This window comes from Danio rerio, chromosome 1 (assembly GCF_049306965.1).
Source record: "Danio rerio strain Tuebingen ecotype United States chromosome 1, GRCz12tu, whole genome shotgun sequence".
NCBI classification, from domain to species: domain Eukaryota; kingdom Metazoa; phylum Chordata; class Actinopteri; order Cypriniformes; family Danionidae; genus Danio; species Danio rerio.
In genome coordinates this window covers 60,794,222-60,808,112 of record NC_133176.1, presented here as the reverse complement: position 1 = coordinate 60,808,112, position 13,891 = coordinate 60,794,222, and the positions used below count along the sequence as shown (strand labels likewise).

Genomic DNA, 13,891 nt, shown 5'->3' with positions numbered 1-13,891 from the left:
CACCATTTACTCAAATAGAAATTACTTTTCCTATGGCAGTACATGTGTCGGGATATCTGTTTGATTTACTGTCATTCTTTCATATATATATTTTTCTTTTTTTTTTTTTTTAAACAGGAGAGGAACCTGAGGGTGAGTAAATTATTACAGATTTTTCAGTTTGCATGAACTGTCCCTTTAAAGGCTTTATACTTCTGCGTCAAACGCCGGCGTATGCTACGACGCTGACGCATAGCCCTTTGCCGTCACTGACGTGCACCTCTCAAAAAATGTAACTACACGTCGCAATGACGCGTAGCCTAAGCTCTGTGATTGGTCGGCTTGGTAGCGCTGACGAGTCTGGGCGGGACCGAGAGCCGCGCGATCGATTGTTTACAAGTGTGGAGTCCCGTGAAGGAGCTCCGGATGGAAAGTTTTGTTTTGTGTTTACCTCATAGTTAAAGTTGTTGCACGTCCTCCGGTTCCTGCCTTAAAATGAGCGAGTTTGAGCTACTTGTACACCCCGGAAGTGTTCAGGAAAAGCAAAAAAGTAGCGAAGAAACTCGACACAGAGGAACATTTACACCTCACTGCCAACTAGCGTTTCGGAAGTGTTAATGCAGACCGACAGAGACAGCGCGCAGAAGTATAAATGCACAGCCACGCGCGTTGCCTGCGCCGTGGGTTACGCCGGTCACTTGACGCAGAAGTATAAATCAGGCTTTAGTCAACTTTTTAGTGAGCGCCCTCTAGTGGCTATGCATTCATATTGCGTAACATATGCTTTACTGGGAAAAAAAACATGCACAGAGGTGTTTAAAAATACAGATTTTTATTCATACAATGAAACGAATATATTAAAATATTTCCAGATGAAGATTGTTCATGTATTTAATTATACATAAAAAAGGATACTGTTGAAAATATGTGGTGATCTTTAATGAGCTGTAGTATTCAACACAACATCGCATTAGATATAGATATTTTAAAGTCTGGATCGTATTTTAGTAGTTAAGCAGAGGTCAAAATTTACATTTACTTGAGGTTAAAAAAAAGTTTTAAAAAATCATTTAAAAGAGAACAAATAAGCTGTGCAAATGTCATTCATACTGCAGCCAGTATATTATTTACATGACTTTTATTAAATTAGCAAATAGAAAAGGCTAGAGTAAACAGTGATGTACAGTAAACACAAATCTCTGTAGTCAGTCCTGCTCTCATTTCCCTACGTTCTTGTAGAGGATCATGGAAACAACCATTGCTGCAATCTGTGAGGAAACAAACAGTGAAATGATTGTAAATGTTAGCTGTAAATATTTAATAAAGTAATAATACAGTGGATGTGTTTGATTCGTCAATTGTAGTTTATCACATACTGAGATTTAGTGCATACACGTTAATTTTCAATGTTCACCGTTTGTTAATCTGTGCATATTGAGACACATTAGTCTACATTGAGTTCCTTCATTGAGTTGAAGGTAAAAAAGTAAATACCTCTAAAGCTGCGATTCCCAAAGCCACACCAGCCAGCAGGAGTGCATTATCCTCAATCAGCTTCACTAATGTCCTAAAGCAGCCCGCGATAACCTACAACAACAGAAAACACACACACTGATGAACAAACACACACAGCATCTGCATTCGCCTAGACATTTAGTTCTGTAATGATTCTGTCTGACATTGTTGGACCGTCCATCTGTATTATTATATATTTGTTTTAAAGTTATGCAAAACTATTTGTAGATTAGTTAGGTTGGGGATTAGGATGTATAATAATGTCCTACATTCCCAACTTTATGACTGGTTGCATTTTACAGTAGGACATTTATTATTTGCAAACCCATTTAGCTTTATAAATGCACCGGTCAAACGAAAACTAAGATCATTATTTTACATAGGAAATTGTTGGAGTCAATGCCACCAATTACTGCAGACGATTTATAGGGTACTATGAAATACAAAATATTTTTCTGGCGAAATCCTTTTAATTGTTGTTATTATTATTATTATTATTATTATTATTATTATTATATATTAGTACATTGTAAATAAAATTGTTGACTCAACAATCTGAGATTTTTAGTCATAACTTAAATTTTACTTATTTCCTTATTTAGAAATGTTAGATTTTTAAAGCTGAATCTAATAAGTCCAGTTAACTTAAGTTTATATGTTGAATCTAGTAAGTGCAACTAACTTAAGTTTTTTAATGCTGAACCACACAAGTTCTGCTAACTTTTTAAAGCTGAATGCAATAAGTTCAGCTAACATAAGATCAGTTTTATTGCGGAATCTAATAAAATCAACTTACTTAACTTTTCTAAGCTGAAACCAATACGTTCAGCTAACTTAACTTTTTAAAGCTAACATATTTTTTTAAGCTGAATCTAATAAGTTCAGCTAACTTAAGTTTTAAATGCTAACTCATTTTTTAAAAGCTGAATCTAATAGGCTTAGCCACCTTAAGTTTTTAAAGCTCACTTTTTTAAAGCTGAATCTAATAAGTTCAGCTAACTTTAGTTTTTAAAGCTAACTTATTTTTCAAAGCTAAATCTAAGAACTTCAGCTAACTTAAGTGTTTTAATGCTAATCCAAATAAGTTCTGCTAAGTATTTTAAAGCTGAATCCAAAAGTTTAGCTAATTTAAGTTCTGTTGTTTGTTTTTTTTTTTTTGCTGAATCTAATAAGTTCTGCTAACTTAACTTTTCTAAACTGAATCTAATAAGTTCTGCTAACTTAACTTTTCTAAACTGAATCCAATAAGTTCAGCTAACTTAAGTTTTTAAAGCCAACTTATTTTTTTTTTTTCAAAGCTGAATCAAATAAGTTCAGCTAACTTAAGTTTAGTTTACTGGTCTTATTGGGTGAGTTAACTGAACTTTTGTAAACAAGTAATTAAAATTTTAAAAAGTCCACACAAAAAAAAAATCTTTTAAATGATGGCACTCAGTTTGCTTTTTGTGCACCACAGTAAAAAAGTGACTAATAATCATCAAATTAAAGATGATGCTATTGAACTGTTCAATGTCCAATCATAAATGCAGGTTTTTTAGTGAGTCTGAGAACAGAGCGTTCTCTACATACCGCATCTTCTGCTGCCCTTTCATCACATCGCTGTGAACCGCTCGAGCAACACTTTTCAGGATACATCGATGTTTCTTCCACAAAATTAGAGCCGCTGAAGTCAGTGTAGTTGTTATATCCACAGCATTTCAGCTAGAAACAAACACATATAATGACACTGATTAATACGAAGCAGAGAGATGTTGATGTCAGAAAGCGTCTGGAAATAGAAAAGATGGCGTACCTCATTCATAGTGGTGTTCCAGATTGAGCTGAAAGGCTCATCCTTTCCATAATTATCCTTAATGCTTTTAGCCACTTTCTGTCCGATTTCATTCAGAGTTTCCTGAACCTAAAAGACAATGAAATGACAGAAATGATGGACGGTAAAATTGATATAAAGTTCACTTCCTCTCAGGCATGAATTATCCAGTTATCCAATTATCTAGTATGTGTTTTATGTAACGTATGCCCTTCCAGCTGCAGTACTGGAAAACACCCATACACTTTTACATTCACACTCATACACTACGGGTAGTTTTAGTTAATCAATTCCCCTATAGCGCATGTGTTTGGACTGTGGGGGAAACTGGAGCACCCGGAGGAAACCCACGCCAACACGGGGAGAACATGCAAACTCCACACAGAAATGACCACTGACCCACTTGGGACTTGAACCTGCAACCTTCTTGCTGTGAGGGCACAGTGCTAACCACTGAGCCACCATGTCACCCAATGCAAATCATTTTAAGTTTGGATGGCTATTAATTTAGTCTTCGGTGTGTTTTTCTGTTGTGTCTCAGTGCATCATTTCTCACCACAGGCTCAAAGACGAAGAGCACCACAGCGGCCGCCACCTCCACGAGGAAGATGATGAGCACGATGATGAAGAACTGTGAGGAAATTAAAAATAAACACTGTTACATCTGCATCCGCTGGTGAACTCGGAGAGGGAAATGTTTGGTAACACTTCACAATACTAATGCATATTCAGGGCCGGCGCGTCCATAGAGGCGACCTAGGCGGCCGCCTAGGGTGGCAGTATAGAGAGGGCAGCATCCGCGACACCTGCCTCACCACCCGCGTCCTCGGGTATGTCCGCGACACCTGCCTCACCACCCGCGTCCTCAAATATATTCGCGCATAGACGACTGAATAGAGAGGGCAGCGTCAGCGACACCTCCATCAGCACCCGCATGTCCTCACATATATCCGCGCATAGGGCGGCAGAATAGAGAGCGCAGTGTCCGTGACACCTCCCTCCCTCCCTCAGCACCCGCGCGTCCTCAGTTATATCTGCGCATAGTGCGCTGGAAAAGAGGTCCGCGACACCTCACTTCATTTTCGTAACCGGTCACTTTCGTTTTCACATTGGGGTTGAGGGCGGCGTGATCGTCCTCTGCCTAAAGCGGCAGTTCAGCTTGCTCCGGCCCTGTGCATATTAGTGCACCCATGTTGTAACCGAATGTAGAACTGCACGACATTGGAAAAACAATTTAATTGTGACATTTTATTTTATAAATAATAGATCAGGGGTGTCTAAACTCGGTCAAGGAGGGCCGGTGACCTGCTGAGTTTAGCTCCAACTTGCTTCAACACACCTGCCAGGAAGTTTCAAGGGCTGCGTCCGAAACCGCCTACTACTCAGTAGGTAATGCATTTGAATTTAAGCGTACTAAGCGTAAAAGTACATTTTATATATATTATATATATATATTCATAAGTATGAAAAGTTTAAATGGAATTCGGACGTCCTACATCCTCCATTTTGTCATGGTCACGTGACCTACCTGCGTCAGTTGTGTCGCTTCACTCCCATTCATGAATATTCTTGCGGGGCATCACTGGATAGCGTAACATGCATGGGATGCGCACTCCAGAATCTCGCTGGAAGTAGTAAGTCATCTGGGTAATTCTCGCATAATGGTTTTCGAATTCTATAAATTCGGACATGCTACTTAGCTCGCATACTGATTTTAGCATACTATATAGTATGGAAGTATGCGGTTTCGGATGCAGCCTAGTTTCTAGTAAGAGCTTGATTAGCTGGTTCAGGTGTGTTTGATTAGGGTTGGAGCTAAACTCTCCAGGACACCGGCCCTCCGGGACTAAGTTTAGACACCCCCCTGCTGAAAAATCCAGCTCAAACCAGCCTAGCATGGTTGGCTGGTTTTAGCTGGTTGACAAGACTGGTTTTAGAGGGGTTTTGGCCACTTTCAGGCTGGTTTCCAGCCATTTCCAGCCTGGTTTTAGCTGGACAGGCTGGGAGATGACCAGCTAAAACCAGCTTGACCAGCCTAGCCAGGCTGGGGGCCCAGCCAAAACCAGCTATGTCCAGCTTAAACCAGAATGGTCAAGCTGGTTTTAGATGGTTTTAGCTGGTCACTTTCCAGCCTGACCAGCTAAGACCAGGCTGGAAATGGCTGGAAACCAGCCTGGAAATGGCCAAAACCCCTCTAAAACCAGCCTGGTCGACCAGCTAAAACCAGCCAACCAGCCTAGGCTGGTTTAAGCTGGATTTTTCAGCAGGGCCCTGTAGCAACTAGATATATCTTTCTTAAAGTTAAAATGATTTCTTTAAAGTGACTTGAAATGCTCACACAGTCACAAGCCTTAAAAACACACGCAAATGACAGATGTATTGTTAACCTAAATGTGAAACTCCACAAGTAAATAAGTAAATGTATTTATATACTGCAGCATATTTATCACACCAAAGCTGGCCGAAGTGCTAAACATACACAAGATTGGAGCAAAATTAAGAGGAATAAGACAAATATAAAACAAACTGATACAAACAATATGAAAATACACACAATAATTCAAAGAATTGGGTGGTAAAATACATCTTCAACATTGTTTTAAAAGATAAAGTTGTCCAGAGGCAACACAAGTCATGTTTGTTTTTAACTGTGGCTCGTTATTCAACTATAAGTCAGATTAAATCTATTGCAGATGCACACACTGCGATATCGATGCTGACATATTGTGCAGCCATAAGCGAATGTTGTAATGTAAAGCAGTAACTCACAGTGAGAAGCATGCATTTGCTTTCCTTCACGGCTCCGCAGCATCCCAGAAAGCCCATGATGGCCAGAAACGCCCCGACTCCGATCAGCAGGTACCCGATGTTGGCCAGCTGCGCCAGTTCAGGAGGAGCATCTTCAATGTGCTCCAGAAAACCCAGGAGAGAAACTCTGTCCACGGCCACCCAGATGCCCACCGCCAGGACAGCAGCGCCCGCCAGCTGCAGACGGGAGAAACTGAGGTTACTATACTACTGCACTTTTAACTCTTTCTTTCACCAGAGGTTTCTTTTTTATTTTTTATTTTTAAAGTTGCTAGCCATCGCCATTCTGAAAAAAACGTCACTTCTGCTACGCTCTCCACCATATTTATGGCGGTATGGTCACACTCACATCCGCAGCACATTTAAACGAGACTAAATGAAATTGATTTGTTGCTTAAAAAATGAACTGCTTCGGATGATACCTTCAAATGTGTTTTGTGCCTACACATCTGCAACATGTCTGTCTCGGCTTCCTTTTCTGTATATTTATTCATGGCTTCGCTACTGTTTGCCTTGGCCATGGACTCCAGGACATACAGCTTATTACTGCTGATTAAAAACCCACCCAAAAACCACAGCATTTAAAGAAAACACATTATTAGCTGAAACATGAACTGTAGTAATAACCTCCAACACCGGTGAAATGTACATTTGAAGTCAGAATTATTAGCCCTTTTTATTTTAGTTTATTTTTTAAATATTTCCCAAATGATGTTTAACAGAGCAAGGAAATTTTCACAGTAAGTCTGATAATATTTTTTCTTCTGGAGAAAGTCTTATTTGTTTTATTTCGGCTAGAATAAAAGCAGCTTTTAATTTTTTAAACACCATTTTAAGGGCAATATTATTAGCCCCTTTAAGCAATATTTTTATCGATAGTCTACAGAACAAACCATCATTATACAATAACTTGCCTAATTACCCTAACCTGCCTAATTAACCTAGTGAAGCCTTTAAATGTCACTATAAGCTGTATAGAAGTGTCTTGAAGAATATCTAGTCTAATATTATTTACTGTCATCATGACAAAGATGAAATAAATCAGTTATTAGAGATGAGTTATTAAAACTATTATGATTAGAAATGTGGGCAGCTAATAATTCAGGGGGGCTAATAATTCTGACTTCAACTGTATATCTCAGTTGTTCTCAGTGCATTCCAAACAGCAGAGATGCTCTCAGGGCATTTACAGTGAAGACTATCACCCCTGAACACTACTACATATCGGAACGTGTTCAATAGTCAAATTGTATTTGAAGATGAAGTGTAGCAGCATACCATAGATATGTACATTAGATGTCGCCTGGCCTATTGTTGTCTATTGGACGGAATGCGTCAATAGCGCCGCCATCTTGCTACAGGGAAGCGCTCCTTTGAAATGAATGCGGGACCAAGGTACAGTGGAGGACTGTGGCCATCCAAAGCCAGATATATACACATATATCTGTGTTCGGGAGTATTCCTGGATGTTTAGTGTGTAATTTTTTTTTCTAATTACAAAAATTTAAATTTTACATCACTTTTCTACATTGATGGATCAGTGACCGCACGGGCATTCCTGACAAAGAGCTTGTGTTAGTGTGTACAGAAATGTACTATTCACCCTCCCTGTTAAATTTGATCTAATCATGTCCTGAAACACAGCTCCTCTCCTGCTTTCACTTCTCATACTGACGGAGGGAGCGATTCGTTTGTGAATGAATCCCCCGAACGACTCTTTCACTAACGTTAGCCGACAATAATACAAGTTTCTGGCAGCGCAGCATCTCGTTGTCATATTTCGTTTGCATTTTGCTGATTTTATTCAACAAGACTAGCATAAGCCGAGTGTTTAGTGCGAGTTGGAGCTGCTTTGCCGTATGGTGAATGCAGTAAGTGGCTGTCATCATCAATAACGTTACCTGATTAGCACAAAAGTTCAGAACATACAAAAACAAAAACAAAAAAACTTAATATTAGCTATGAAATGTTCTGCCTTTGTGCTTTGTTTTCTTTGTTTGCTTGTAACTACACCCGTAGACAGCGCTAAAGTCCCGCATCTTCACGTAATAACACTGTCTTGACTAGTGCGGTTGAATGACATTTGTCCTGGGAGCACTGTACCAATGTGGCCGCACTATTGACGCATGCTCCGGGTCCCTATGCAATATCTAGTGTATATATCTATGGCAGCGTACTCCATCATTTTAGGTTATGCAAATAAGAGTAAGATATCATTTAAAGGTGTAAAGGGGCTCTTGTTTTTGTTTATAACAAATTTTGATCAAGTGATTCAAGTCTAAATCATGTTTCATGTGGACATTTTGCATGTATGAAAATTTATCAAAACTCAATCCTTAATACTAATATACAGCACTTCATTAAGACAGCTTCCAAATGGATTTTCTCTAAATTTTGTTTTTTTTTAACCCTCAGATTCCAGATGTTTAATAGTTTACGTCTTTTCATTTTATTCTAGTCACAGAAAAAGTTTGATTGTCTAAGTTAGTTGTTCTTTACTAAACGCCCTCAGTCAGCGCTGACCTTGTTAAGGTAATCTTCAAGTGTTTTACAGTTAAAGCCTATAATAAAGGCTCTGTGTGCGAAACATGACGCTGTTTTTATGGGTTTCCTTGTTCGATAAGAGTGTCTGTAACTCAACCTGGGGGTTTTGCGGTAGAAGTAGCTCAGAGATAAGCGCTCGGTCATAAAAGCATTAAAATAGATGTCCTCATTGTCAAAGAACTCGTAAACATTTTATTTTATACTCACGAAGATGATGCCGTTGAAGACAAACATCATGACTTTGAGGAAACCCTTGCAGCACATTTTGACGTATTTTCCTGGTTCCTGAATGAGAAAAGAGGACTTTTATTAACAAACACAAATCAAAATAAGAGAATGTAAAATGAAGTCGAAATGCTTTAAAGATGTCGAAAAGTTACCATTATACTGTATTAGAAACACATTTATGTACAAACCGTTTGTTTTTTGATATAAATGTACAGTTGAAAGCTAAATATATGAAATATAAGTGCTACTTTTATATATTTTATAAAACGTATTACGTTATTATACAACGTAAAAGTTTTAACAACTAATTTCAATTAACCGATTTCTTTGTCATGATGACAGCACATAATATTTGACTAGGTTTATTGGTTTGTCTTGTAGCCAATTGAAAAAAAAATAAATATATATATATATTTACAGTTGAAGTCAGAATTATTAGCCTCCTGTTTATTTTTTCCCCAATTTCTGTTTACATGAGAGAAGATTTTATTTGTTTTTAAACACATTTCTAATAATGTAATAAGGGCTAATAATATTGACCTAATTTAGGGCTAATAATATTGACCTAAAAATTAAGTGTAATATTAGTGCTTTCATTCTAGCCGGAATAAAACAAATGAGACTTTTTCCAGAAGAAAAAATATTATCAGACATACTGTGAAAATTTCCTTGCTCTATTAAACATTATTTAGGAAATATTTTAAAAAGAAAACAAAATTATATGGGGGCAAATAATTCTGACTTTAACTGTATATATATATATATATATATATATATATATATATATATATATATATATATATATATATATATATATATATATATATATATATATATATTTATATAAGGGGCCTAATAGTATTGTTTATTATTTATACCTAAAATAAATGAGGAAAATGAATAGGAAACACTGTGAAAATTTCAGTGCTCTGCTAAGCAGCACTTAAGAAAATATGAAATATTATAAAAATGTATGTGTTTACTTATAAAGACTTATACTTATACTTTACTTATATAGAAACATTAATTTGCTTAAAAATGTACTTATTTACAAAATATTTCAACACCTTCCAATAGAAGATTAGAATAAGCGATGTTTTCAATGTATTCAACATAGTAAAAGAATATAATATATAATAAAATGTGTTTATGATGTGAATAAACTGTGAATATAGACGGTAATGTAATTGACTCTTCATTGTACAGCGTCTGTTTAATCAGCAGTTTCTCTCAAATGACATCAGAGCTGTAAAAACACATTAAAATGACTGAAAAGCAATAAAAAAACAAAGCTAAGCACAACAACAGAAATCTGTGTGTGAAGAGATGCTGTGAGCTCTAAAGTACGTTTTGGAAGCTTTCTATGTTTATTTCCATGTAAACTATACAGAAATAAAAGAAACTGTGTGACATTCTGGGAAATACTCGACTACAGATGGAGATTGTGAGTCATTTCTGGTGTCTTGGTTCCTCAAAATGAAGCACACTGGTACTGACTCTTTATCAAATACACTTAGCTGGTGTTTGCTATAATTATAACCGCTGAACCGCTGGTTTCTGACTCATTAAATGTGTGTTTGTAGGAGATAAACATGCTGTGATATTTAGATTTTACACTAAAGCAACTTTTAGTCTATCTTAGAGAGCATTACTTGTGTAAAGTAACGCCTTACAAATACTCAAACTGCTGTAATTGCAACGCAATCTCACGGCAATTCGTAACTTTTTAATTTAGTGGCTAATTAGTGTGAATTCGTATGATCTAATTCGTACAATTTAGTACAATTTGCTCATCACCCAATGACGGTTGGGGTTAGAGGTGGGGTTGGGTGCCACGCCTTCTTTTTAAAATCGTACATTTTAGTATGACTGAACTCGTATGAATTAGCCGCTAAACTGACAAAGCGTTAAATACTTACGTTTCCTCGTGAGATCAGGCTGGTAATTGAGTCATTTACATTAGGAATTGAGTGATGTGTGTGATTATAGTTAAGTAATTTTTTCAGCCTGATCTCACAAGGAAACGTAAGTATTTTACGTTTAGTCAGTTTAGTGGCTAATTCGTGCGAGTTCAGTTGTACAAAAATGTATGATTTTAAAAAGGAGGCGTGGCACTCAACTTTACCTCCAATCCCAACCGTCATTGGGTGATGAGCAAACCGTACTAAATTGTAAAAATTTGATTGTTTGAATTTATATGAATTATCCACTGAATCAAAAAGTTACGAATTGCCGTGAGATTGCGTTGAATTTTTAAGTGTTTTATTTGTACTTTTACTTGGCTATTTACCTTCCAATGTGTATTTTAGTTGTACTTGACGACATTTATAGTGCATTAACTCTACTTTTACTCTACTATTTTCCTTTAAAAGTGTATTTTAATTGTACTTGACTACATATATAGTGCGTTAACTCTACTTTTACTCTACTATTTTCCTTTAAAAGTGTATTTTAGTTGTACTTGACTACATATATAGTGCGTTAACTCTACTTTTACTCTACTATTTTCCTTTAAAAGTGTATTTTAATTGTACTTGACTACATATATAGTGCGTTAACTCTACTTTTACTCTACTATTTTCCTTTAAAAGTGTATTTTAATTGTACTTGACTACATATATAGTGCGTTAACTCCACTTTTACTCTACTATTTTCCTTTAAAAGTGTATTTTAGTTGTACTTGACTACATATATAGTGCGTTAACTCTACTTTTACTCTACTATTTTCCTTTAAAAGTGTATTTTAATTGTACTTGACTACATATATAGTGCGTTAACTCTACTTTTACTCTACTATTTTCCTTTAAAAGTGTATTTTAATTGTACTTGACTACATATATAGTGCGTTAACTCTACTTTTACTCTACTATTTTCCTTTAAAAGTGTATTTTAGTTGTACTTGACTACATATATAGTGCGTTAACTCTACTTTTACTCTACTATTTTCCTTTAAAAGTGTATTTTAGTTGTACTTGACTACATATATAGTGCGTTAACTCTACTTTTACTCTACTATTTTCCTTTAAAAGTGTATTTTAGTTGTACTTGACTACATATATAGTGCTTTGTCTGTACTTTTACTCTAAATTCCTTCAAAAATGGTGTATTTTACCTTTATTTGAGTACATTTTAGTGCTTAATTTGCACTATTACTCCACTATTTTTTAAATGTGTATTTTACTTTTACTTGAGTATGTTTGTAGAGCTTTATCTGTACTTTTACTCTATTTAGCTTTAAAAAAAACTGTATTTACTTTTACTTGAGAATATTTTTCTGCTTTATTTGTACTTTTACTCTATTTTCCTTTTTCTAACGTTTTTTTTTTGTCTTTTTTACTTTTACAAATGCTTAATTACCCTACATGCCTCATTAACCTAGTTAAGCCTTTAAATGTCACTTTAAGCTGAATATTTTGAAGAATATCTCGTCTAATATTATGAGCTTTCATCATGGCGAAGATAAAAGAAATCAGTTATTAAAAATAAAGAATTATTAACTATTAAGTTTAGATATGTGCTGATAACATCTTTTCTCTGTTAAACAAAAATTGGAGAAAAATATATAAATTTAAGTAGAGTCAAATAATTCTGTCGTCAAGTGTATGTCTATAATCCCCAACACATAAAGATATATAGATAAATAAGTAAATGATATATAAATACCTGTATAATAAGTGTTACCTGTCCACCGCTGATGCTGATCTCAGTCTGACACCGCCAACACCAGCAGACTGAAGTACCTGCTGAAGGTGGAGTTCACTGACACACACACACACACACACACACACACACACACACACACACACACACACACATACCCCTCATATGTTTTTCAGAGACTGTTGCTCAGGGATGCGGCTCTGGCACAAGGGCTCATCAGCTGATCATTCAGTCAGAGATGGTTGAGTTTTACTGCTGTAGAAACAGACCTTTGCTCCCATAAACTGAACATTACCTGCACACAGTACAAATATAAATATAGCTGTTTATTCTGTCTGTTTATCTATCTATCTATCTATCTATCTATCTATCTATCTATCTATCTATCTATCTATCTATCTATCTATCTATCTATCTATCTGTCTGTCTATCTGTCATTCTATCTGTCTATCTGTCTGTCTATCTATCTATCTATCTATCTATCTATCTATCTATCTATCTATCTATCTATCTATCTATCTATCTATCTATCTATCTGTCTGTCTATCTGTCTATCTATCTATCTATCTATCTATCTATCTATCTATCTATCTATCTATCTATCTATCTATCTATCTATCTGTCTGTCTATCTGTCTGTCTATCTATCTATCTATCTATCTATCTATCTATCTATCTATCTATCTATCTGTCTGTCTATCTGTCTATCTATCTATCTATCTATCTATCTATCTATCTATCTATCTATCTATCTATCTAGCATTTGATCTATCTATCTATCTATCTATCTATCTATCTATCTATCTATCTATCTATCTATCTATCTATCTATCTATCTATCTATCTATCTATCTATCTATAATTTGATCTATCTATCTATCTATCTATCTATCTATCTATCTATCTATCTATCTATCTAGCATTTGATCTATCTATCTATCTATCTATCTATCTATCTATCTATCTATCTATCTATCTATCTATCTATCTATCTATCTATCTATCTATCTATCTATCATCTATCTATCTATCTATCTATCTATCTATCTATCTATCTATCTATCTATCTAGCAAGCATTTGGTCTATCTATCTATCTATCTATCTATCTATCTATCTGTCTATCTGTCTATCTGTCATTCTATCTGTCTATCTGTCTGTCTATCTATCTATCTATCTATCTATCTATCTATCTGTCTATCTATCTATCTATCTATCTATCTATCTATCTATCTATCTATCTATCTATCTATCTATCTATCTATCTATCTATCTATCTATCTATCTATCTATCTATCTAGCATTTAATCTATCTATCTATCTATCTATCTATCTATCTATCTATCTATC

The 13,891-nt window shown here is 35.6% G+C and overlaps 1 protein-coding gene across 2 annotated transcripts; it reads right to left on the bottom strand.

Moving 5' to 3' along the window:
* Window positions 1-792: 792 nt before the first annotated feature.
* On the bottom strand, window positions 793-12,630 carry tspan34a (tetraspanin 34a). Of its 2 annotated transcripts, none has more exons than XM_073949115.1 (8): window positions 12,566-12,630; window positions 8,864-8,941; window positions 6,074-6,289; window positions 3,861-3,935; window positions 3,287-3,394; window positions 3,064-3,195; window positions 1,474-1,566; window positions 793-1,247 (listed from the first exon to the last, which is right to left on the bottom strand). In XM_073949115.1, exons 2-8 carry the CDS (start codon window positions 8,918-8,920, stop codon window positions 1,197-1,199), a joined length of 732 nt encoding a protein of 243 aa, XP_073805216.1. In that variant the 5' UTR covers window positions 8,921-8,941; window positions 12,566-12,630; the 3' UTR covers window positions 793-1,196. The 2 variants fall into 2 exon arrangements, with proteins under 2 accessions (XP_073805216.1, NP_001038906.2); NM_001045441.2 differs by having other exon boundaries at window positions 12,548-12,624.
* Window positions 12,631-13,891: the final 1,261 nt, after the last annotated feature.

Coding starts and splice junctions, on each gene's coding strand:
- tspan34a (XM_073949115.1), bottom strand. CDS start 8,920: ATGTGCTGCAAGGGTTTCCTCAAAGTCATGATGTTTGTCTTCAACGGC. Junction 6,290..8,863: donor TCTTCAACGGCATCATCTTC/GTGAGTATAAAA, acceptor TCCCGTCTGCAG/CTGGCGGGCGCTGCTGTCCT. Junction 3,196..3,286: donor GGAACACCACTATGAATGAG/GTACGCCATCTT, acceptor GTTTGTTTCTAG/CTGAAATGCTGTGGATATAA.